This window comes from Aotus nancymaae, unplaced genomic scaffold (genome assembly GCF_030222135.1).
Source record: "Aotus nancymaae isolate 86718 unplaced genomic scaffold, 86718_ANA_hifiasm-v0.15.2.pri h1tg000008l, whole genome shotgun sequence".
In the NCBI taxonomy this organism is placed as follows: Eukaryota; Metazoa; Chordata; class Mammalia; order Primates; family Aotidae; genus Aotus; species Aotus nancymaae.
The window spans coordinates 2,793,368-2,816,126 of NW_026988419.1; the positions used below are offsets into that span (position 1 = coordinate 2,793,368).

General features: G+C 47.3%; 1 protein-coding gene across 2 annotated transcripts in view; it reads left to right on the forward strand.

The window, feature by feature from the left end:
* PDE6D (phosphodiesterase 6D) overlaps positions 1-5,859 on the forward strand; it is a 59,310-nt gene extending 53,451 nt beyond the window's left edge. The window contains exons 3-5 of one of the 2 annotated variants that reach the window (XM_012434138.2): positions 332-457; positions 1,173-1,278; positions 5,248-5,859. In XM_012434138.2, coding sequence (XP_012289561.1) covers positions 332-457; positions 1,173-1,278; positions 5,248-5,329 — 314 coding nt within the window. In that variant the 3' untranslated portion in view covers positions 5,330-5,859. The remainder of the gene's footprint in view (positions 1-331; positions 458-1,172; positions 1,279-5,247) is intronic. The other variant, XM_012434139.2, reaches the window with a different exon arrangement.
* The last annotated feature ends 16,900 nt before the right edge of the window (positions 5,860-22,759 follow it).

A 22,759-nucleotide genomic window follows, 5' to 3' on the forward strand; every position in this document is an offset into this window, starting at 1 on the left:
TGAAGTAAAAGAAGGGGTTAAAATCACCAGAAGAGAGTAGAGAGAAGGTACCTATACAGCCCCCTTCCTGAGGAGAGTAGCTAGATGAGACCCTTAAATGAACAAAATCTGGTGTTCTGTGAAGATCTAGTAACTTTCAGATACAGGTGACCAATTGGAAACCTCTGCCTTCAGCCACACAAAGTGTAGTGCAGTTACCAAGGCATTATCCAAAATGTAATAAATAAAGCATTGTCTAAATCAGCTGTAAGAAACTCCCCAAAAATCTGAAGCATCATAGTCATGTGGTTTTCATTTAGAATGGCTTCAACATTTATTTTTCTCTTATCAGCCCGTGTTCCCAAGAAAATCCTCAAGTGCAAGGCAGTGTCTCGAGAACTGAATTTTTCTTCAACAGAACAAATGGAAAAATTCCGCCTGGAACAAAAAGTTTACTTCAAAGGGCAATGCCTAGAAGGTATTCTGCTGCCTACATGCCTGAAATCAGGGCTTAGGGCGACCAGGACAAAAGGCACACCAGTGAACTAAAGCAGTGCTTTGATAACTCCTTTTACAACTCAGTTTGTGGTAGGATTCCTACAGCCTGCAAGACTGGGGATCCCCAGTGAAAACAAACCAAAACGAAGCTGGCCAATACAAGGGGCTTTGAGGTCTCTGACACTGGGAGCATGGGTGGTGCCTGGTTTAGGCACTGACGTTGTATTGTGATATGGTCATGGAGGAAGCTGCTGTGAGCAGGGCCTAGTACAGTGCTCTACATACAGTATCATACAGATTTGACTGGCAAGGCCACTCTGCATTGAATTCTCACCAAGCAGTGTAAGAGGGCACATATGCCCCTTTGAGCTAATTCCAGGTGAATTTAGCTATGTATCTATGTATAGTTCACATCTAGCCTACCTCTAAGAAAATGCTGCTTATATTATATCCTGCTTGCTGGTCCTAGTCCTTTAGACCTCAAATCAGGAGAAGCAAGCCTTTGGTGTGGTTCAGAGGACAACCTAAAGGAGACTTCCCTGTCTTTCTTTATGCCTCTGGTCTGGGAGGTTGCTGATAGCCTCCTGTGGTGGTTTTCAGGGTAGAAAGAGGCTCACTCTAGAGGAGGGAAACAAAGAGCCCTTAAACTTTATACTGGGGCACCTGCTCACCCAGGCTTTTCCTTCTTCCTTCAGAATGGTTCTTCGAGTTTGGCTTTGTGATCCCTAACTCCACAAATACCTGGCAGTCCTTGATAGAGGCAGCACCCGAGTCCCAGATGATGCCAGCAAGCGTCTTAACGTGAGTGAGCAGGTCTCAGGAAATTATGAAGTGTGTCTAGAAACTGGCATTCCAGGCAGGTGGGACTCCTGGTGCCATTCAGTGGGCAGAGAGTTCAGCTGAGAAATAGAGTAAAGGAGCATCCAAGGGTGTCTAGGTTTCCAGGTTCCTGACCTTTTTCAAATGAAAAAGACAGTGTGATAGAGTGGAAAGAATAAGAAAACCTTTAGACGAGGTTTAAATTCCTGATTCACCCTGACTACCTGTGTCATCTTGGGCTCTAATACACTTTATTTCTCTGAGCTTTAGTCTTTAATCTCTAAACACAGAATTAATAATTCTCTCTTACAGAGGTGTAATGAAGATAAAATGAGATGACATGAAAGGAGACTGCCTTTAATATATACCAAATCTATGTTAATTTGCTCTCATTCCTGACTATCATACTTCTGGTACCTCTGTATTTTGTTTAGATCACCTTTAACAGAATCTCGCAAAGTCCTATTAATAATTCTGTTTTCCCCAGCACTTTGGGAGGCTGAGGTGGGTGGATCACAAGGTCAAGAGATCAAGACCATCCTGGCCAACATGGTGAAACCCCGTCTCTACTAAAAATACAAAAATTAGCTGGGCATGGTGGCGTGTCCCTGTAGTCCCAGCTACTCAGGAGGCTGAGGCAGGAGAATCGCTTGAACCCGGGAGGCAGAGGTTGTGGTGAGCCAAGATTGCATCACTGTACTCCAGCCCGGCAACTGAGCACGATGCCATCTAAAAAAAAAAAAAAAAAAAAAAAAAAAAATTAAGGTTTTGAGTATAATACTTGGTTACAGTTTTTTGGCGAATAGCTCACCATATTTATAGCTTTACTTCCTCTTCAAAGAATAATTCGTTTGTCCTTTGTCCAAAAATACTGTCAATAACTTCTCACCCCCCATTTTCTGTGGGAAGGATGTTAGTCTCTCAAATGTTACAGTAACAGTACTTTCTGAAGAGTTAGTCCCAAGTTAACTCTTGGCGTGGTGGCACATGCCTGTAATACCAGCTACTCAGGAGGCTGAGATAGGAGAATTGCTTGAACCTGAGAGGTGGAAGTTGCAGTGAGTCAAGATTGCCCCACTGTATTCCAGCCTGGGTAACAGAGTGAGACTCTGTTTAAAAAAAAAAAAAGTTAGTCCCACAGATAATTGTGTAATATTGGATCATCTCTTTCAACAGGTCCTTTATGAAAGCCATATTGAATCTGTTAAATTAAGGTTATTTACTTTTAGGTTTTTTGTTTTTGAGGTTTTGTTTATTTGTTTATTTATTTATTTTTTAGAAACAGGGTCTTGCCATGTTGCTCAGGCTGGACTCCAGCTCCTGGGCTCTAGTGATCTTCCTGCCTCAGCCTCCTAAGTAGGTAGGACTACAGGCATGTGCCACCATGCCTGTCTCTACTTTTTAAGTTTTTGGGTTTTTTTTTTCTTTTTTTTTTGAGACGGAGTCTCTCTGTTGCCCAGGCTGAATTGCAGTGGTGCAATCTCGGCTCACTGCAACCTCTGCCTCCTGGGTTCAAGTGAATCTCCTGCCTCAACCTCCTGAGTTGCTGGGATTACAGGCACCCACCGCCACACCCAACTAATTTTTGTGTTTTTTAGCAGAGATGGGGTTTCACCATGTTGGCCCGGCTGAACTCCTGAAGGTCTTAAACTCCTGACCTCAGGTGATCGACCTGCCTTGGCCTCCCAAGGTGCTGGGATTGATTACAGGAGTGAGCCACTGCACCCAGCCCCTTTTTAAGTTTTTAATGGTTTTTTTAATAGCCAGATGTGGTGACACTTGCCTATAATCCTAGCTACTTGGGAAGCTGAGGCAGGAGGATTGCTTGAGTCCAAGAGTTTGAGATTAGCTTGAGCAACATAGCAAGACCCCATCTAAATTTTATAATAGAGGCAGGGCACTGTGGATCATGCTTGTAATTCCAGCACTTTGAGAGCTGAGGCGGGTGGATCATGAGGTCAGGAGATTGAGACCATCCTGGCTAACATGGCGAAACACTGTTTCTACTAAAAATAGAAAAAATTAGCCTGGTGTGGTGGCACGTGCTTGTAGTCCTAGCTACTCAGGAGGCTGAGGCAGGAGAATCGCTTGAACCTGGGAGGCAGAGGTTGCAGTGAGCCAAGATTGTGCCACTGCACTCCAGCCTGGGTGACAAAGCAAGACTGTCTCAAAAAAAAAAAATTGTAATAGAATTTTTTAAAAGTTTTAATAGTTTTAAAAGTAGATTTTTAATTACAATAGTAGCTACTTTTATATCCTATCAGCCAGTCAGATTTTGAGTACCTTATTTACCTGTTTTATAATTAATTACCAGCAGAAATGTATCTGCTGGTAATTAATTACCCTGGGAAAGTACAGTAGTTTATGAAAGCAGGGTTTTTTTAGATTTTATTAAACTTCATTTGACTATTTCTTGAGCAGGCCTGATTTTTTTTTTTTTTTTTTTTTTTGAGACAGAGTCTTGCTCTGTCACCCAACCTGGAGTGCAGGGGCGTGATCTTGGCTCACTGCAACCTCCGCCTCCCGAGTTCAAGCAATTCTCCTGCCTCAGCCTCCCGAGTAGCTGGGATTATAGGTGCCTGCCACAATGCCCAGCTAATTTTTGTTTTTTTTTAGTAGAGATGAGGTTTCTCCATATTGGTCAGGCTGGGGCCAGGCCTGATTTCTTTCAGGTACTAAAACCATTAAGTCTGTGATAACATTTTTAGGTTAAGTCATGTCATACCTTTTAGAGCCCCCCAAAATAGTTCAGGTACTCCTTAACTTATAGTGGGGTTACATCCTGATAAACCTATCATAAGATGAAAATATCATAAGTCAAAAATGCATTTAGCATCCTCATAAATCTACTATAAAGTTGAAAAATCAGCCGGGCGTGGTGGCTCACGCCTGTAATCCAAGCACTTTGGAGGCCAAGGTGGGCGGATCACCTGAGATCGGGAGTTCAAGACCAGCCCCACCAACATGGTGAAACCCTGTCTTAAAAAAAAAAAGAAAAAGAAAAAGAAAAATCATAAGCTGATTCATTGTAAGCAGGGGACTAGCTATACTTAACTTTTTAGAACCCCCAAAAACAGTTGCCCTAAACTCAGTTCAAGTGTAATTTGGTAAGGTTATAGTCTCTCCCATTTTACAAATAGGAGCACTGAGAATACCTACCAAGAAAAATAAAATTCTGCCCTCACAATACAGGTGCATCGTTTAGTGTTCTTTAGTTGTAAATCATAGAAACAGGCTCTGGCTAATACAAGAGTTGAAAGACTAAGGGGGAGACCTGGGGCGGCTTGGAAGATGCAGGGGACAGGAATTCCTGAAGACAGGATGGCTTCCTCAAGGAGAAACTACAGGAAGGATCTTGTTCAAGCAAAAAGAGTCTAATTGGGCTAAGTTACATCCTCTGTTCACCCTTTTGCCAGGTGAGTGAGGGGCCACTCACTTGGCATGTGGACTGGAGGAAGGGTAGTTCCCAAATGAAGAGCAAGGTGCTGTTACCCAAAGGCAGGAAAGTAGATGCAGGCCAGACCAAAGCCCACCTTTCCACTATAGTGAGTACTGTAGGGAAGGATACTGCCCCTGAGGTCTGCAGGCTTCTATGTGTAAACCAGCCAGAGGTGTCCATGAATGCGGTATCAGAAAATCAGTCGGATCTATAAGCACCCTGTGTGCAGAGCACTCTACTAAGGGCTTTAGAGTGTACCAAGGAGTGGAGAAATGCTCTCACTTCTGATTTGTGAGCTTAACAGGGATGAATCTAACAACATAAGTTAAATGTCACATTAGACTTGTAGCCCCATATAGACAAGGATTTTAATGTCCCTAAGCTAAGGCTCTGGGTGGGTGCATGTCCATTGGCCTAGGAATCCAGATAGAAACCACTTTGTGGAAATGAAATCCTGTGCCTAACATGCTCACTCTCTTTCTTTTGCCCTCTGTTTCTCGTCTTACTTACAGTGGGAACGTTATCATAGAAACAAAGTTTTTTGACGACGATCTTCTTGTAAGCACATCCAGAGTGAGACTTTTCTATGTTTGAGAGAAGAATATGTGTGCATTTCAAGAATTTGAGTTTTTTGGAGGGAGGAGGAAACTGTTAACTTTTTTCTTCCACACATTTGATTTTTGACAATTCCACCCCTAATTTCCTCAACAGCAGAACCTACCTGCAGCCACCAGGGGACCAGCTCTGTGTAGGTAACCAGATGGCTCTTTTTCCCAAGCCGCCATCTTCCAGCTGACCAGACTAAATTCCCAACCCCAGACCAGGGCAGGGGACAGGTCTCAAGTCCTTCCCAGTGTACACACAGGGAACAAATACATACCACAAACCAATAACTGTACCTGTTACCCTTCTTGACTCCTCCTTGGGCCCTTCAGGCTACACATCTACCTTTGGCCCCTGGTTTTTGGAAAAATTCCATGTTCCTGACCCATGTTTAGTTTTTTTTCCTACCATTTCTATTTCATACATTCTCATACATTTAACTTGTAAAATAGACTATGATATTATTATTACATAATGTAATTAAAAATATGAATTAAAATATTCCTACAGTCTTTAGCATGGCACTGCTTTTATCTCTCCTTTTTCTGGAAAATGAACCTGGCTGCATGATGGGAAGAAACCAGATATAAGATCCCAACTGTATTTTACCCCAGGAATGGAACTGATAGATCTTGTTCCTGAGTGCCACAGTTACTGCTTTCCAAAACTGTGCAACAAACTTGAACCAAACCCATGACCCTAACATTTGTCTTTTAGACACAATTTTTAATGATTATTTTCCACAACATACATTCACCGTTTGTTTGTTTATTGTTGTTAACTTTTTCTATTTGTTTACAGTATTCATTTGTTCAAGAAGTTTCCAGAAAGGGCAGTCCTAAGTTGGTAGAGTAGGGACTCTTGTATTCCTAAATGAGACTAGAAGCTACAAAATGAAGAGATCTCCATGAACCTAACTGGAGAACAATGGGAAGGCCTCTGGGCTGGGAGGAGGCTGGGAGGCCTTTAAGACTGCCATCATTGGAAGCCAGTGTGGGAGAGGAGGAATTACAACTGGCAGTGTTTTCAGGTCTGACATAAAAGAGAACACCAAAAAGTGTTCTTACCTCTGAGCTACCAGTAGCCTTCACTGTCTTTTTTTGCTGTTGTTTTGTTTTGAGACAGAATCTCACTCTTTTTGCCCAGGCTGGAGTGCAGTGGCATAATCTCAGCTCACTGCAACCTCTGCCTCCTGGGTTCAAGCAGTTCTCCTGCCTCAGCCTCCCAAGTAGCCCACCACCATGCCTGGCTAATTTTTTTGTCATTTTAATAGAGACGGGGTTTCACCATGTTGGCCAGGCTGGTCTCAAACTCCTGACCTCAGGTGATCCACCCACCTCAGCCTCCCAAAATTCTGGGATTACAGACATGAGCCACTGCTTCCAGCCTTCCTTCACTGTCTTTTATAAAATACCAACAATTACATGGTTTCCGGTTACCAAAGCAGTAAGGTCTGAGGCCAGAGGACAGAACACACCAGAGGTATGGCTCGCTCTCTTTGGTGTGGTTCTTGCTCTCAGATTTCTGTTTACCTTTTCTGTCTATTACCTGAGCCTGTTTGCATCTGTGGTTGGGGAGGAGAAATGATACATTTTTAATGTACTAGCACCATCTTTCAATGATGATTCAATTTCTCATATTAGATATGTTGTCTTCAAAAGCTATTTTTTAAATACCAAAGGTTGGATGGAAAAACAAGGTGAGCCAGGCACGGTGGCTTACGCCTGTAACCCCAGCACTTTAGGAAGCAAAGGCAGAAGGATCGCTTGACCCCGGGGGTTCAAGACCAGCCTGGCAACAATGGTAAAACCCAGTCTCTACAAAAAAAAAATACATAAATTATCCAGGCATGGAGGTGTGTGTCTGTAGTCCCAACTACCTGGGAGGATAAGGCAGGTGGATTGCTTGAGCCTAGGAGGCAGAGGTTGCAGTGGGTTGAGATCATGCCAGTGCACTCTGGCCTGAGTGACAGAGCAAGACCCTGTTTCAAAAAAAAGAAAAGAAAAAAACATAGCCAGGTGTGGTGGTGGGCACCTGTAATCCCAGCTACTCAGGAGGCTGAGACAGGGAGAATTGCTTGAACCGGGGAGGTGGAGGTTGCAGTGAGCTGAGATTGTGCCACTGTGCTGCAGCCTGGGCGACAGAGCAAGACTTCATCTCAAAAAATAAATAAATAAATAGAAAAAACAAGGTGAAAATGAATTGCTTTATTACTTATTTATTTATTCTTTTTAGAGACAGAGTCTCTCTCTGTCATCCGGGCCGGAGTGCAGTGGCATGATACTAGCTCACAGAAGCCTTGAACTCCTGGATTCAGGGGATCCTCCCACCTTAGCCTGCCAAGTAGCTGGGGCTACACATGTGCGCCACCATGCCCAGCTAATTTTTAAATACTTTTTTGTAGAGATGAAGGTCTCACTATGATGCCCAGGCTGGGCTCAAACTCCTGACCTCAAGAGAAATTCCTGCCTCAGCCTCCCAAAGCACTGAGATTACAGGCATGAGGCACTGCACCCAACCTAAATTACTTCCTTAAAATGCCATCTAGGCCGGGCGCGGTGGCTCACGCCTATAATCCCAGCACTTTGGGAGGCCGAGGTGGGTGGATCACGAGGTCAAGAGATCGAGACCATCCTGGTCAACATGGTGAAACACCGTCTCTACTAAACATATAAAAAATTAGCTGAGCATGGTGGTGCGTGCCTGTAGTCCCAGCTACTCGGGAGGCTGAGGCAGGAGAATTGCTTGAACCCAGGAGACGGAGGCTGCGGTGAGCCGAGATCGCGCCATTGCACTCCAGCCTGGGTAACGAGCGAAACTCCGTCTCAAAAAAAAAAAAAAAAAAAAAAGCCATCTCTTTTTCTGAGTGAACCCATCTCCTTCTCTTTCCTAAACCACATCTGCTCCCCAGAATTCCATCAGGGAATGCTCTCATGGGACTGAACTGTAGTGGAGAAAGGACTTCCCAGAGAATGCTTCTCCACTCATTCATCTGGCCAGAACAGGCAGACATGCTTCTTGCTAGCGGCTCTGAGGGAAAAAAAAAAAAAAAGATATGTGCTTCAGGGACAGTACTAATTGGGGGCTCCAAGTAGTGTGGGTGGGACTTAAACTGGTGGGAAGGAAGGCTGAATGCTAGGAGGAGAAGGAGGGAATTGGTGCAGGCCTGAGTAAACACAAGCAAAAGCAGAGGACAGGGGAACTGTAGGGATGAGGACCCTTTTTAAATCAAAGTCACCTCTTGTGTGGTAGGCCTTGATGCAGGCCCAGATGCCAGGAGAGGCAGCTTTTTTTGGATACACTGAAGGCCGCAGAATGTTCCTGGAAAGAGATGTATATAGACCAGGCTTGGCACAGTCTATGGGCACTGATTTTCAAACCACTGATGGGCACTTCCCTGCCCCACCCTCCCATAGATTCTGATTTAGCAGGTGTGAGGCCCAGAAATCTGCACGTTAAAGCCACCAGGTGATTCTGATGCAGGTGGTCCATGGACCATGCTTTGAGAAATACTGGTAGAGGCATTTAATATGTGTTAGAGACATAGATGTGTACATGGGGATGGCTACAGGACAGACCAAGGTCTCCAAGCAGCTTGCTTAAGGAATGGAGTCCCATCTCTGACCTGTACAAGCTGAGAAAGAGAGTTCAGCTACTCAGGGTAATCAAGAGGGGCTTAAGAGTCTGTATAGGGGAGGAGAGTGGGGAAGAATCCCAGGCTGCACAGCCTTGGAGAAGGAGACTTGCGAGAAATAATAAGATTTCTATTTAGAGAATTTCTGGTAAGCTTTGCTGTGTAATAGGCAATACACCCTTGCATCTGTACCCCTATTTTGTTTCTTGCCAGTGTTTTGAGTATTGGGCTTTTGTGATGGGGAATGTGATAAAGTACTGAGTCTGGCCCTAGTTGGGCATGAAAGTCTTCCAAAGGGGATATAGCCACACTTACAGGCCTATTATAACCACTAATAAGCTGCTGTGCTAGGCACAGGGCTACCTTTACTGAGTTTCTCTCTAATAGGAGAATAACAAATAATTATCAGAAATGCCATAAGAGGCCTGGTGTAGTGGCTCACACCTGTAATCCCAGCACTTTGGGAGGCTGAGGCGGGTGGATCACCTGTGAGGTTAGGAGTTTGAGACCAGCCTAGCTAATATGGGGAAACCCTGTCTTTACAAAAAGAAATATATATATATATATATGCAAAAATTAGCTGGGTGTGGTGGCCGGTGCCTGTAATCTCAGCTACTCAGGAGGCTGAGGCAGGAGAATTGCTTGAACTCGGGAGGTGAAGGTTGCAGTGAGCCAAGATCGTACCACTGCACTCCAGCCTGGATGACAAGAGGGATACTCCATCTCAAAAAAAAAAAAGAAAGAAAGAAAGAAAGAAATGCCGTAAGAGAAATACCAGGTAGAAATCTAAAGGAAACGGAGATTAGGCTTAAGACAAAATTGGAAAAGCCTTTTCTTTTCTCTGGATCCTTCAATCCTCAGCCCACAAAACATGTTCAAATCACCTTAAAAAATAAATTTCTAAAAATAAGACTTCTTTTCAATCTTGCATGGCCTTCAGCTCCTGCTCTAGTCCTTCTCTTTCCCTGCAGATCCAAACTTGGAATTGTCTTCACTCACGCTTCCCACTCCTCTCATCCACTCCTCAAACACTGCCATCTGGCTCTGGCCCCCCCTACTCTGTTGAGCCCCTTCAAGTTCTTGGATTCTGGGAGCCCCTCCTCTGGGTGTTCTGCTCCTTCCTCCTCTGTAGACTCTTCATTTTCTTCCAGCTGCCTTGTCCCGAAAATTTCAGATTTTCTTTTTTAGTTGTAGATTGAGTATTGAGAACATGCTATGTGCCAATTTCTTTAAGCATTATACATTTACTCCACACACATTTACTTTTTATATTCCAGACACTGTTCTAAGCAGTGGAGATAACTTGCTAGACAACATGAGTAAGGTCCCTATTTTCCCATTAGATTTTTTTGTTTGTTTGTTTCTTTTCTGAGATGGAGTTTCGCTCTTGTTGCCCAGGCTAGAGTGCAGTGGCGTGGTCTCGGCTCATTGCAACCTCCACCTCCCAGGTTCAGCAATTCTCCTGCCTCAGCCTCCCAAGTAGCTGGGATTACAGGCATCTGCCACCACCCGCAGCTAACTTTGCTTTTTTTTTTTTTTTTTGGACAGGTCTTGTCTTGTCATCCAGGCTGGAGTGCAGTGGTGCCATCTCAGCTCACTGCAACCTCTGCCTCCTAGGTTCAAGCTATTCTCCTGCCTCAGCCTCCAAATAGCTGGGACTACAGGCACACACCACCATGTCTGGCTAATTTTTGTATTTGTAGTAGAAACGGGGTTTTACCATGTTGTCCAGGCTAGTCTCGAACTTTTGCATTTTTAATAGAAACAGGTTTCACCATGTTGGCCAGGCTGGTCTCAAACTCCTGACCTCAAGTGAACCTCCTGCTTCAACCTCCCAAAGTGCTGGATTACAGGTGTGAGCTGCCATGCCCAGACAATCTCCCATTAGATTTTAATGGGAGGAGAGAGAAGGTAAATAAATAATTTCAGATCATGATCAGTGTTGTGAAGAAGACAAGACAGTAATGGCAGCATCAATCTGGAGTGAGGGGTGTAGAAATTGAAAAAACTCAAGGCCAGGCATGGGTGGCTCACAACTGCAATCCCAACACTTTGGGAGGCCAAGGGGGAGGATCACTTGAGGCCAGGAGTTCGAAATCAGCCTGGAAAACATTGCAAGACCCTGTCTTATTTCTTTTAAATAAATAAATGAAAGAAGTCAGCGTTCAGCTATTGACTTCCAAAACAGGATTTGTGAATCTCCATCAAACCGAAAGTCTGGAAAGCCAGGCTTTACTCAGAAAGAGTTTTTAAATCCCTTAAACTGCCATCAACTTGGTAAGAACCAGGTGACCATACTTGATTACCTGTTGAATACAGAGAACTCAGGCTACAATGTGAGGGAAATCCTTGCATTATAGAAGGAGATGAAAGCCCTCCCCTTGCAGCCAAGTGTAGGGTGGAGAAGAGAAATGAGGAAGAAGTCAGGCAAAGAGGTCAGGTGCTCTTGCTTTCCTTCACTCCCCAGTCATGGGTGAGAGGGGTGGGTGGACACATCCACCCAGAGTGGGGGCATGGGCTGTCTCCATTCTCCCAGCCCTACTGCCCCACAGCCCAATAGACCCTAGCCTACTGACTTCACTTCATAAACATCTTGTTTGTGTCCTCACCATCCCCACAGCCCCCACCTCAGTTCCTGTAACATCTCAGGACTGCAGCACCGGCCTCCCTGCCTGATTTATCCTCCACATCCCAGCCAGAAAGAACATGCTAAGCTGCAATGCCAGCCCCTCTAGTTACAATACTGTCCTGTGCCTGTGGGACAGTACCTTAAGCCTGTATTGTCAAGTTTATTTTTAGAACTTCTTGCTAGTGACCTGGTAATTGTTTTACAGCTTTCAAAACGCACTGTTAAAATAGTCCTCAAAGTGAAGACATAATGGGCTTAGCAATTCTCTTTGGTGATTTTCTTTGATCTGTAACCAAACAGCTTCAGCTGTAGCTTTGAATAAACTGAAGGGTGGAGTTGGGTGAGAATCAGGAATTTGGCGAAGACTTCCACAAACTCACAGGGAGGTTGCAGGATTTTTTTAATTTTCAAAGAAAATACAGTGGCACTGAACATCTGTCCTATTAACTCTTAACTATTAGCTCAAGACCGTTAAGTTTCAAATTAGGCCATGCTGCATTCTCTTTGATGAAATATCTGTGGGAAGCTGAGCTTGCAGAGGTTTGGGTGATAAGAAGCCAGAACACAGAGAAAATCAACGTGAACAGGAGATGAGGGTGGTGGTGTCCAATCAGATTCCAAGGTTCGAAAAGCTGTGCAGTGCCTAACAGGCACACACACCCCATTAGTAAGTCATTCATTTTAACTAAAAATGAAATTGCCCAGGGCGGTGGCTCATGCCTGTAATCCCAGCCCATTGGGAAGCTGAGGTGGGTGGATCACGAGGTCAGGAGATGGAGACCATTCTGGCCAACAAGACGAACCCCTGTCTCCACTAAAGATACAAAAATTAGCTGGGCATGGTGGTGTGCGCTTGTAGTCCCAGCTACTCGGGAGGCTGAGGCAGGAGAATCACTTGAACCTGGGAGGTGGAGGTTGCAGTGAGCCAAGATCAGCCATTGCACTCCAGCTTCACAACAGAGTGAGACTCCGTCTCAAAAAAAAAAAAAAAAAAAGTAGGCTGGACACAATGGCTCATGCCTATAATCCCCACACTTTGGGAGGCCGAAGCAGGTGGATCACTTGAGGCCAGGAGTTAGAGACCAGCCTGGCCCAATGAAACCCTGTCTCTACCAAAAAAAAACACAAAAATTAGCCGGGTGTGGTGGCGTGTGCCTCTAGTCTCAGCTACTTGGGAGGCTGAGGCAGGAGAATCATTTAAACCTGGAAGGCAGAGGTTTCAATGAGCCAAGATTACACCATTGCACTCCAGCCTGAGCAACAGAGTGAGTCCCTCTCTCAAAAAAAGAAGAAAAGAAAATATTTTCTCAATTTATGTGGCTTTTTTTCTCCAAAATAATATGGCAAGCTACTAAGTTAGGGCAGAAATACTTTATAAGTTGTTTAAACCTAACTAAATAAAAAGGAGTTAGATATTTATTTTGGCTTAGGTGCACTGCGAAAAAGTTACTGAAACACTAAGATTGCGGTGAACAGAGAAAGTTTGGGGACCTCAGGTAAGCTCTTAAAGACATACTTGTCTTGAAGGACCAGGCACCATGGCTTATACCTGCAATCCCAGCACTGAGAGGCCAAGGCAGGAGGATTGCTTGAGCCCAAGAGTATAAGGCCAGACTAGGGTACAAAGCAAGATCCTGTCTTTGCAAAAAAATCATTTTAAAAATTAGGTGGGCATGGGGACACACACCTGTGATCCCAGCTACTTGGGAAGCTGAGGCAGGAGGAGCACTTGAACTCAGGAAGTTAAAGTTGCAGTGAGCCATGTTCATGCCACTGCACACCAGCCTCGGCAATAGAGCGAGATCCTGTCTCACAAAAAATAAAATGTCTTTCAGAGGGTTAAAAACATGTACTTGGCTGGGCATGGTGGCTCCCTGCTGTAATCCCAGCACTTTGGGAGGTGGAGGCAGGGGACTGCTTGAACTCAGGAGTTTGAGATGAGCCTGGTCAACATGGTGAAACCCCGTCTCTACAAAAAATACAAAAATTAGCTGGGTGTGGTGGTGCACACCTGTAGTTTCCAGGTATTCAGGAGTCTGAGGTGGAAGGATTGCTTGAGCCTGGGAGGCAGAGGTTGCAGTGAGCTGAGATCACGCCACTGCACTCCAGCCTGGGTGACAGAGTGAGACCCTGTCTCAAGAAAGAAAGAAACATACCCTCAAACCCCATTATTGGCAGCTGTAGCAACAAATGGGTATTGACCACCCACTTCTGAACTCTGAGCTCTTGGTTCAATAGAATGCTTTTGAATTCTTACACTTATTAGAGAAAATGCATTCAAAGGAAAAGGTATCTACTCAGATATCTTAGAATGGCATCTTAAGTGAATTGACTTACTCAAATCATCCCCCAAATAACTCTTCTCTGTTATAAGAGGATAAGCAAAGTTATTATTACTTGAATGCTTTATATATAATATTAATTCATCTTGAGCTAAATTATGTGCATTTGAGATATATAATATGCTATCTGAGTATTTTATGAGTCACAAGGTACGCTGGCATAATCAAGTGGAGATGATTGGTCTACCTGTTTACAGAACTTAAAATTACATTTTATTGTTTTATGTCAGGATTAGAATCCCAATCATCTCTTCTGGCAGGTATATACCAACTTTTAATTAGCTTATATTCAGCAATAAGCTGAATATAATTTAACAAATATTGAAAATTTTGAATAATAAATATTAATTTGGTAAAATTAGGCTAAGATTATAACCAGTTTTTCTTGGAGGATTCCAAGAAAGTAAAAGCAGACTTACTTAAAAGTAGACATTTTTCATGGGCACAGTGGATCAAGCCTGTAATCCCAACACTTTGGGAGGCTGAGGCGGGTGGATCACGAGGTCAGGAGTTTGAGATCAGCCTGGCCAACATGGTGAAACTCCATCTCTACTAAAAATACAAAAATTAGCCAGGTGTGGCAGCTCATGCCTGTAATCCCAGCTACTCAGGAGGCTGAGGCAGGAGAATCACTTGAACCCAGGAGACGGAGGTTGCAGTGAGCTGAGATTACACCACTGCACTCCAGCCTGGGTAACAGAGCAAGACTCCGTCTCAAAAAAAAAAAAAAAAAGACATGATATTAAAGTAGTTTTATAACCAAAGTGATCCTCAAACGTTTGTAGGCTACAAATGATGTTATAGCACCAAATTAGAGAACATCAGTTGTGGACTTAATGGTATTTCTGGAGGAGATACACAGTGATATTCTAAGGAAAACCATGCCTCTGTACACAGGCGTCTCCTTGGCCTCCTACCTGAAGAGGCAAAAAGCTACTGGGATGGCCACATTGAAAACAGGTCATTGCACAAGAGGCTACCAGCAAAAGTTAAGTCGGTGTTTTTGATTTCTCTTTAATTTTTAAAATGTTTTTAAGAGACAGTTGTCACACTGTGTTGCCCAGACTGGTCTCAAACTCCTGGGCTCAAGCAGTCCCCCCACCTTGGCCTCAAAAGTGCTGGAATTGTAGGCGTGAGCTTCACTGTGCCCAACCAGTTTGTTATTTTAGTAGGCCCCTGGGCAGTCCTACCTCAAGTCCCCCATATTCTCCTCCCAGTACCCACTCAGGTCCCCTCAGTCCCTTCTCTGTATCCCTCTGCTATGGTCTGCATGTTGGTATCCCCCCAAAATTCCTATGTCTCCCTAAGGAGACAGTGTTAGGAGGTGGGGCCTTTGGGAGGAGATAAGGCCAAGGAGGTGGAGTCTTCATGAATGGGATTAGTGCCCTTATAAAGAGAGACCCCAGAAAGCACCCTCCCTCTTTCCACCATGTGAGGACGCAGCAGAGAGGCATTGTCCATGAGCCAGGAAGCAGCCCTCACCCAACAGCAAGTGTACCAGCACCCTTTTGTTTTGTTTCTGTTTTTGTAGACAGATGGCACCTTTGATCTTCGATTTTCCAGCCTCCAGAACTGTGAGAAATAAATATTTGCTGGGTTTTTTTGTTTGTTTGTTTGTTTTTATTGAGTTTTGCTCTTGTCGCCCAGGCTAGAGTGCAATGGTGTGATCTTGGCTCACTGCAACCTCCGCCTCCTGGGTCCAAGCAATTCTCCTGCCTCAGCCTCCTGAGTATCTGGAATTACAGGTGCCTGCCAACACGCCTGGCTAACTTTTGTATTTTTAGTAGAGACGAGGTTTCACCATGTTGTCCAGGCTGGTCTCGAACTCCTGACCTCAGGTGATGTACCCAAAACGGCCTCCCAAAGTGCTGAGATTGCAGGCATGAGCCACTGCACCCGGCCAATATTTGCTGTTTATAAGCCACCCAGTTGAAGGTACTGTGTTACAGCAGCTGAGCTAAGACACCCCTTAGTGTCACCCTGCAGTCCCCCTCACATTCCCCACTCAGACCTCCTCAGTCCCCCACAGACCCCTCAGCTCTTCCAGTGGCTGAGTCCTTTGCTATATGAGCCTCCTATGCCATAAGCAGCTGGAGCTACACCGGTCCTTGTCACACTGTGCCACCTGAGAGCCCTGATATTTGTTCCCATCCTGCCTGTAGAAGAGTTGCCAAAATCCCTGTAACCTGCAGTTGCTAATCTTGATGAACAGTGACACTCAGTGGTGGGGGCGAGGGCTGTGTCTGTCCTCACCTTGAGAGGAGCAGAGCTGGTGAGCTCCGTTCCAGACATGAGAAGCCCAAGACCTCATAGGGGAAGTTTCTTGCCTAAAGCCTCCCTCATGTAGGGTCAGAGCTGGGCCTGTCCTGCTCCCAGCATCTTCAGGACAGGGCTGAGCGTGAGAACTGTGGAGGATCCACTATCCTTTGGTGCCACCTGTTCCCTTAGAAGTCTTTGGCTGTGATGTCGTCTGGTCCCTTCTGTGCACCACTTTGACCCAGAGAGCAGGTGGCCATTTTTTGGCTGGAGTGACCTCGAAAGGAGTAGTGGTGAGTGAGCCTGGTGGCCAACTATGTGACAAGGTCTCAACTAGCCACACCCCTCAGACAGCAGTATCCTTCCTCTGCTTGGAAAGACCCAGAGAGCAGGGATGAGAGGATAGTTCCTCAGAGGCTGGTGGCTCAGCACCCCAAGACAGAGGCGTCCTACATTGGCATCCACTGAAGGACCTGTGTGGTCTCTGGGGCATCATGTGACACTAGCTGCCAGCCCATGAGGTCACTCATGTCTAAATTGTCTCTGTCCTGCTCCTAGCCCTACCCCAGTTGGCCTTGAAAGGCTTGTCCCCTCCCTGTGCAGTCAGCAGGGCCCTTTCTCACTATCCTCTCCCACTGTGGTCATGCCTCTGAACTTTGGTCCATGATACATAAAAACACATTAGCCCTTTGCTACTCTTGAGAGCTTGGTTTCCAGCGTCATCTCGCTATAAGTAAAGAGAGTCTACTTTGAAACTGAAGCTGAGCAGTGTCTTTTTGGCTCAGGCTGTGTCCGTCTCTCAGGGAATGAGACTCAAGCTCCCTGCCTCATCCTAGTGGTGGAAGAGCTACAAAGGGAAGTGAAAGAAGTACGCGGGGACAATACCAGGGGGAATATTGACATGTGGTTCCACTACCACTGGGTGCAATCATACTTCAGGCCCACCTGCCCAAGAGCAGGCCCAGGTCAACCTGATTCCATTTTGAATTGTATTGAAATTCTTCCGCAAGGCACGGTGGCTCACGCCTGTAATCCCAGCACTTTGGGAGGCTGAGGTGGTTGTATCACAAGGTCAGGAGTTTGAGACCAGCCTGGCCAACATGGTGAAACCCCATCTCTACTAAAAATACAAAAATTAGCCAGGCATGGTGGCGGGCGCTTGTAGTGCCAGCTACTTGGGAGGCTGAGGCAGGAGAATCACTTGAACCTGGGGGGCAGAGGTTGCAGTGAGCCAAGATCACGCCACTGCACTCCAGCCTGGGCGACAGAGGAGACTCTGTCTCAAAAAAAGAAATTTCCCAAATACCCACGGACTGGATGCGGAAGACATCAGTTGCTTTCTCCTGCCCAGCTTCCCTCCTATTCATAACGTTGACTTTTCATAAGGGCAGACCCCTAATCCATTCTCACCCTCTGTCCAAGTGCCTCTGTGAGACTGACTTGGGGATGGGGTCACGTGACCAGATCTGACCAGTGAGAGCCTTCCTCAGGACTTAGGCTGGAACCATGGGGAAAAAGACTGGTTCCGCTTCGGCGATGCTGGGTCCCAGCGGGCCCGTGAGGTGGACCTGCAGAGCACAGCCTGATCTCAGCTGAACTAGGAGTAGGGGGATGAGGGGCTGCTGGCTTCCCGAAGGGCTCGTGATCTCTTTCATACCGCTTTCTCATGAGTTTCATTAGAAAACCGACAGTTGAGGCCCGGCGCAGTGGCTCACGCCTGTATCCCAGCACTTTAGTAGGCCAAGGCGGGTGGATCACGAGGTCAAGAGATCAAGACCATCCTGGCCAACATGGTGAAACCCCGTCTCTACTAAAAATACAAAAATTAGCTGGGCATGGTGATGCATGCTTGTAGTCCCAGCTACTCGAGAGGCTGAGGGAGGAGCATTGCTTGAAACCGGGAGATGGAGGTTGCAGTGAGCTGAGATCCCACCATTGCACTCCAGCCTGGCCACAATGCAAGACTCCATCTCAAAAAGAAAAAACCAACAACTGTCCTGTTAACATACTACCTTTTCAGCCCTCCCACTCCCATCACCAAGCTAGGTGAAGAAGCTGTGAAAGTAGTCACCATGTTCAATACTACTATAGCTGTGAAACGGTCAGAAAACAAAATCAATTCCAAGAAAAATAGAACTGACAGAAAGCGGGAGGTAGATGGGTTCCTGATGACATGGTTTGAGCACCTGAATATTGCTGCACTGCCTAGTGGCAATGAATTCTACAGAAAGAAAACATTCCTTTGTTTGGTTAGTTGGTTGGTTTTGTTTTAAGACAGGGTTTTGCTTTATCTCCCAGGCCAGAGTGCAGTGGTGCAGTGGTTCACTGCAGCCTCAACCTGCCAAGCTCAAGTGATCCTCCCACCACAGCCTCCCATGTAGCTGGGACTATAGGTGCATGTGCCATCACTCCAAATTTTTTAATTTTTGTAGAGACAGGGTGTCACCATGTTGCCCAGGCTGGGGCTGGCCTCAAACTCCTGAGCTCTCAAACTCCTGAGCTCAAGTGATCCTCCCAACTTAGCTTCCCAAAGTGCTGGGATTACAGGCATGAGCCACCATGCCCTTTGATCATTGCTTAACCTAGCATTTCTCCAGACAGGATGGAGTCACCTCCCCTTTCTCAGGTACACCTTGGGGCAGAGAGACAACTGGGAGGTTCCAGACTGCCTGGAGATGGGATCTCACACCTTAACCAGGAGCCTCCCAGGGCCATCAAGTTACTTCAGTGAGTGTGTTTGACTGTGAGGCCCAGTGGAAGCACTCGGAGGTCAGAGGGCCAGAGATCACTGTAGGCTGGAGAAGAGGGGACGGGGGTCCACGCAGAGCGCTCCAGGTGGGCAGCTCAGATGACCCCTGCCATCCCCCCACCTGGCTGGAATGGTTCAGGCAGGACTCAGATCCTGCTGAGAGATGGACCATGACCATCACAGCCTCTTCTGAGGCTGACTCACCTCTCTGTATTCCTCCAAATCTGGAAACCACACCAGAGAAGGCATCCCCACACCTCTGTCCCCCACCAACAAGCTGTCTTTGTTCATGGAGGCTTGGTTGTCCCTGGAGACTGGAGCCTGAAGCCCTGCATTTTCCCTGTTTATTAGTTGGGAGTCTTTCACATACAGATGACAGAAAACCCAACCTGAACTAGCCTAAACCAGGAGGAAATTTACTGGCTTGCATAACTGAATACTCTGCATGGCTGGATTGAAGAGCTCAAGCAATGTCATCAGAACATGAGGTTCCTCTGCCTCTTGGCTCAGTTCTGCTTCTCTCTGAGTAGACTGCAGCCTCATCTTCTCAGCCTCTTAAGTTTAAATCCCTAAGGGATAAAACCAAATGTTTCTTACCTTTCCAGCAACCCAATAAAAAAATTAAAAAATAAAAATTGTGGCCAGGCGTGGTGGCTCATGCCTGTAATCCTAGCACTTTGGGAGGCTGAGGCGGGCGGATCATGAGATCAGGAGTTCAAGACCAGCCTGGCCAACATGGCGAAATCCCATCTCTACTAAAAATACAGAAAATTAGCCAGGTGTGGGGGTGGGCACCAGCTACTCAGGAGGCGGAGGCAAGAGAATTGCTTGAACCTGGGAGGTGGAGGTTGCAGTGAGCTGAGATCTCGCCACTGCACTCCAGCCTGGGCTACAAGAGCAAAACTCCGTCTCAAAAAAAAAAAAAAGAAAGAAAGGGAAAAAAGTCCCAGAACTCCTTCTGATTGTATGACTTGGGTCGTGTGCCAACTCTGAACCAATCAATGTGGCCAGGACACTTCAGGCCACTGATTGGCCAGGAATAAGTCACATGTTCTGCCCTGGGGCTTGTCTGAGTGTGGGAGAGAGGACATTCCGAAGGAAAGCTGGGGCCAGGAGGCTCACACCTGTAATCCCAGCTACTCGGGAGGCTGAAGCAGGAGAATTGCTTGAACTCAGGAGGCAGAGGTTGCAGTGAGCCTAGATCATGCCACTGCCCTCCAGCCTGGGCAACGAGCAAGACTCCGTCTCAAAAAAAAAAACCAAAAAACAAAAAAACGACATTGCTTCAGGGCATTACTTCCAAGAAGAGGATGAAGGGATGGCTGTGTTCAGTGGCAAAAACAATAGATGTCCCCTGGGACCTTGGAGAGCCAGGAATCCATCAGCATCTCCTTTCGGTAAGGGGTCTGCTCCCTGCCCAGAGCTTCACAGTGGGATCCCCACATAAGTGTATGTAAAATGAGGTTGCTTCAAGTGACCTTCTTGTTGCTGTGGGTGACAGCCTTGATAGAGAGCCCATGGGAGCACCCACCCTTGAAGCTGGGTTCCTTGGCTGTGCTCAGGACTTCATGGAAGCCACACCGCTCACTGGCTGCTAGGCCTTCTCTGCAAATAATGCATTGTCATTCACCCAGTGTATAAGTAAGGTCAGTATGCCAGGTGGCCTTAAATTGTTTCAGCCATGTTTCCTAATCTGCGTTTCCATCACCCCTCTGAGCTCAGGCCAGACCCATGAGCATAGGCTGAGGTATCCCAAGAGGAGGAGCTCAGAGCACAGCTCTGCCCGCTTCCCTGGCTGGCTTTGCCCATGCCTCCATGGGCTTGGGGTACAGGGAAGACAGGTAGCCACACTGCAAAACTGACCACACTTGCATCAAGGAGATGGGCTCCTGGGCAGACAGGTTGGGCATAGCGGGGGCCTGACCTGTGAGGCTCAGCCAGACTCAAGCAGGCTCCAAATAACGTGGGGCCCAGGGAGTCCAACCCCACGAAGCAGCTCCCACCAAGAGGAGACCATGCCATGGCCTGGGCCCTGAGGCAGGCAGGGCTGGCCTGTGTCTAGGACACAGGCATCCGACCTGCAGAGGTGGCCTGGTAGAGGCAGGCTAGGCAGCAAGGCCGGGGAAGGACTGAGATCCGGTTGGAGTTAGGAATGGCAGAGGCTGAGGATCCTGACCCCAGGGCTTGTGATGGCAGCAGAGGAGAAGCAGTGCTGGATACTGGGAGTGTGTAGCCGACAGCCAAGAGAGAGCCAGGAGGTAGAGCTGCGAGCCCCTGACTCCTTGCCCCTCATTCTAGTGACAGAGGGCCGTGGGATTGCACTCAGGGTAGCAGTCCCAGTGAGTGAGGGTGGGGTCTAGTGAGGGCATGTGGCGTCTAGTGAGGGCGCGTGGAGTCTAATGAGGGCACGTGGCGTCTAGTGAGAGCGCGTGGCATCTAGTGAGGGATCACGGCGTCTAGTGAGGGATCGCGGCGTCTAGTGAGAGCGCGTGGCATCTAGTGAGGGATCGGCATCTAGTGAGGCATCGCGGCGTCTAGTGAGAGCGCGTGGCATCTAGTGAGGGATCGCGGCATCTAGTGAGGGATCGCGGCGTCTAGTGAGAGCGCGTGGCATCTAGTGAGGGATCGTGGCATCTAGTGAGGGATCGCGGCATCTAGTGAGGGATCGCGGCGTCTAGTGAGATCGCGTGGCATCTAGTGAGAGCGCGTGGCATCTAGTGAGGGATCGCGGCGTCTAGTGAGGGATCGCGGCGTCTAGTGAGAGCGCGGCGTCTAGTGAGGGATCGCGGCGTCTAGTGAGAGCGCGTGGCATCTAGTGAGGGATCGCGGCGTCTAGTGAGGGATCGCGGCGTCTAGTGAGGGATCGCGGCGTCTAGTGAGGGATCACGGCATCTAGTGAGAGCGCGTGGCGTCTAGTGAGGGATCGCGGCGTCTAGTGAGAGCGCGTGGCGTCTAGTGAGGGATCGCGGCGTCTAGTGAGGGATCGCGGCGTCTTGTGAGGGATCTCGGCGTCTAGTGAGAGCGCGTGGCATCTAGTGAGGGATCGCGGCATCTAGTGAGAGCGCGTGGCATCTAGCGAGGGATCGCGGCGTCTAGTGAGAGCGCGTGGCATCTAGCGAGGGATCGCAGCGTCTAGTGAGGGATCGCGGCGTCTAGTGAGGGATCGCGGCGTCTAGTGAGAGCGCCTGGCATCTAGTGAGGGATCGCAGCGTCTAGTGAGGGATCGCGGCATCTAGTGAGGGATCGCAGCGTCTAGTGAGGGCGCGTGGATTCTAGTGAGGGCGGGTGGCGTCTAGTGAGGGATTGTACCATCCTACATGAGGCCCTTCCTTCCCTGTGTGCTGTACTTGGCGCTGGAGAGAGCTCAGGAACAGGCCTGCCCTGGCAGACACCATGCACACCACGCATTTGAACAGAGCTGAGCAGGAGCGCATGTCACCGCAGGGAATCCCAAGGCCTTCAGGAGTGGAAGAGTGGACCCCAGCCTCCAGCTCTTGTTCCGTGTAAAAGATAGTCCCTGGGAGGGGATGTCAGTTGCCCAGAGGGAAGGCCTGGGAAAGGACTACCGATTGTGACATCTGACTGGTGTTCCAGCGACAGAGAGGGAGAAAGGTCTTGTTGGTGGGTCAGGGTGTGAAGGTGACTGAAGTTACCTACCTTGGGACCAGGGCCCACCGAAGGGTTTTTCCTGGACTGAACAGAATCCTGGGCAGAGAGGAACACGTTGCAGTTCCTCTGTGTCCACCAGAGGGCACCCATTCCCTGCTAATCTTTTCACCTGGGCTCCAGTGGGAGGCCATTTGGGGACTTT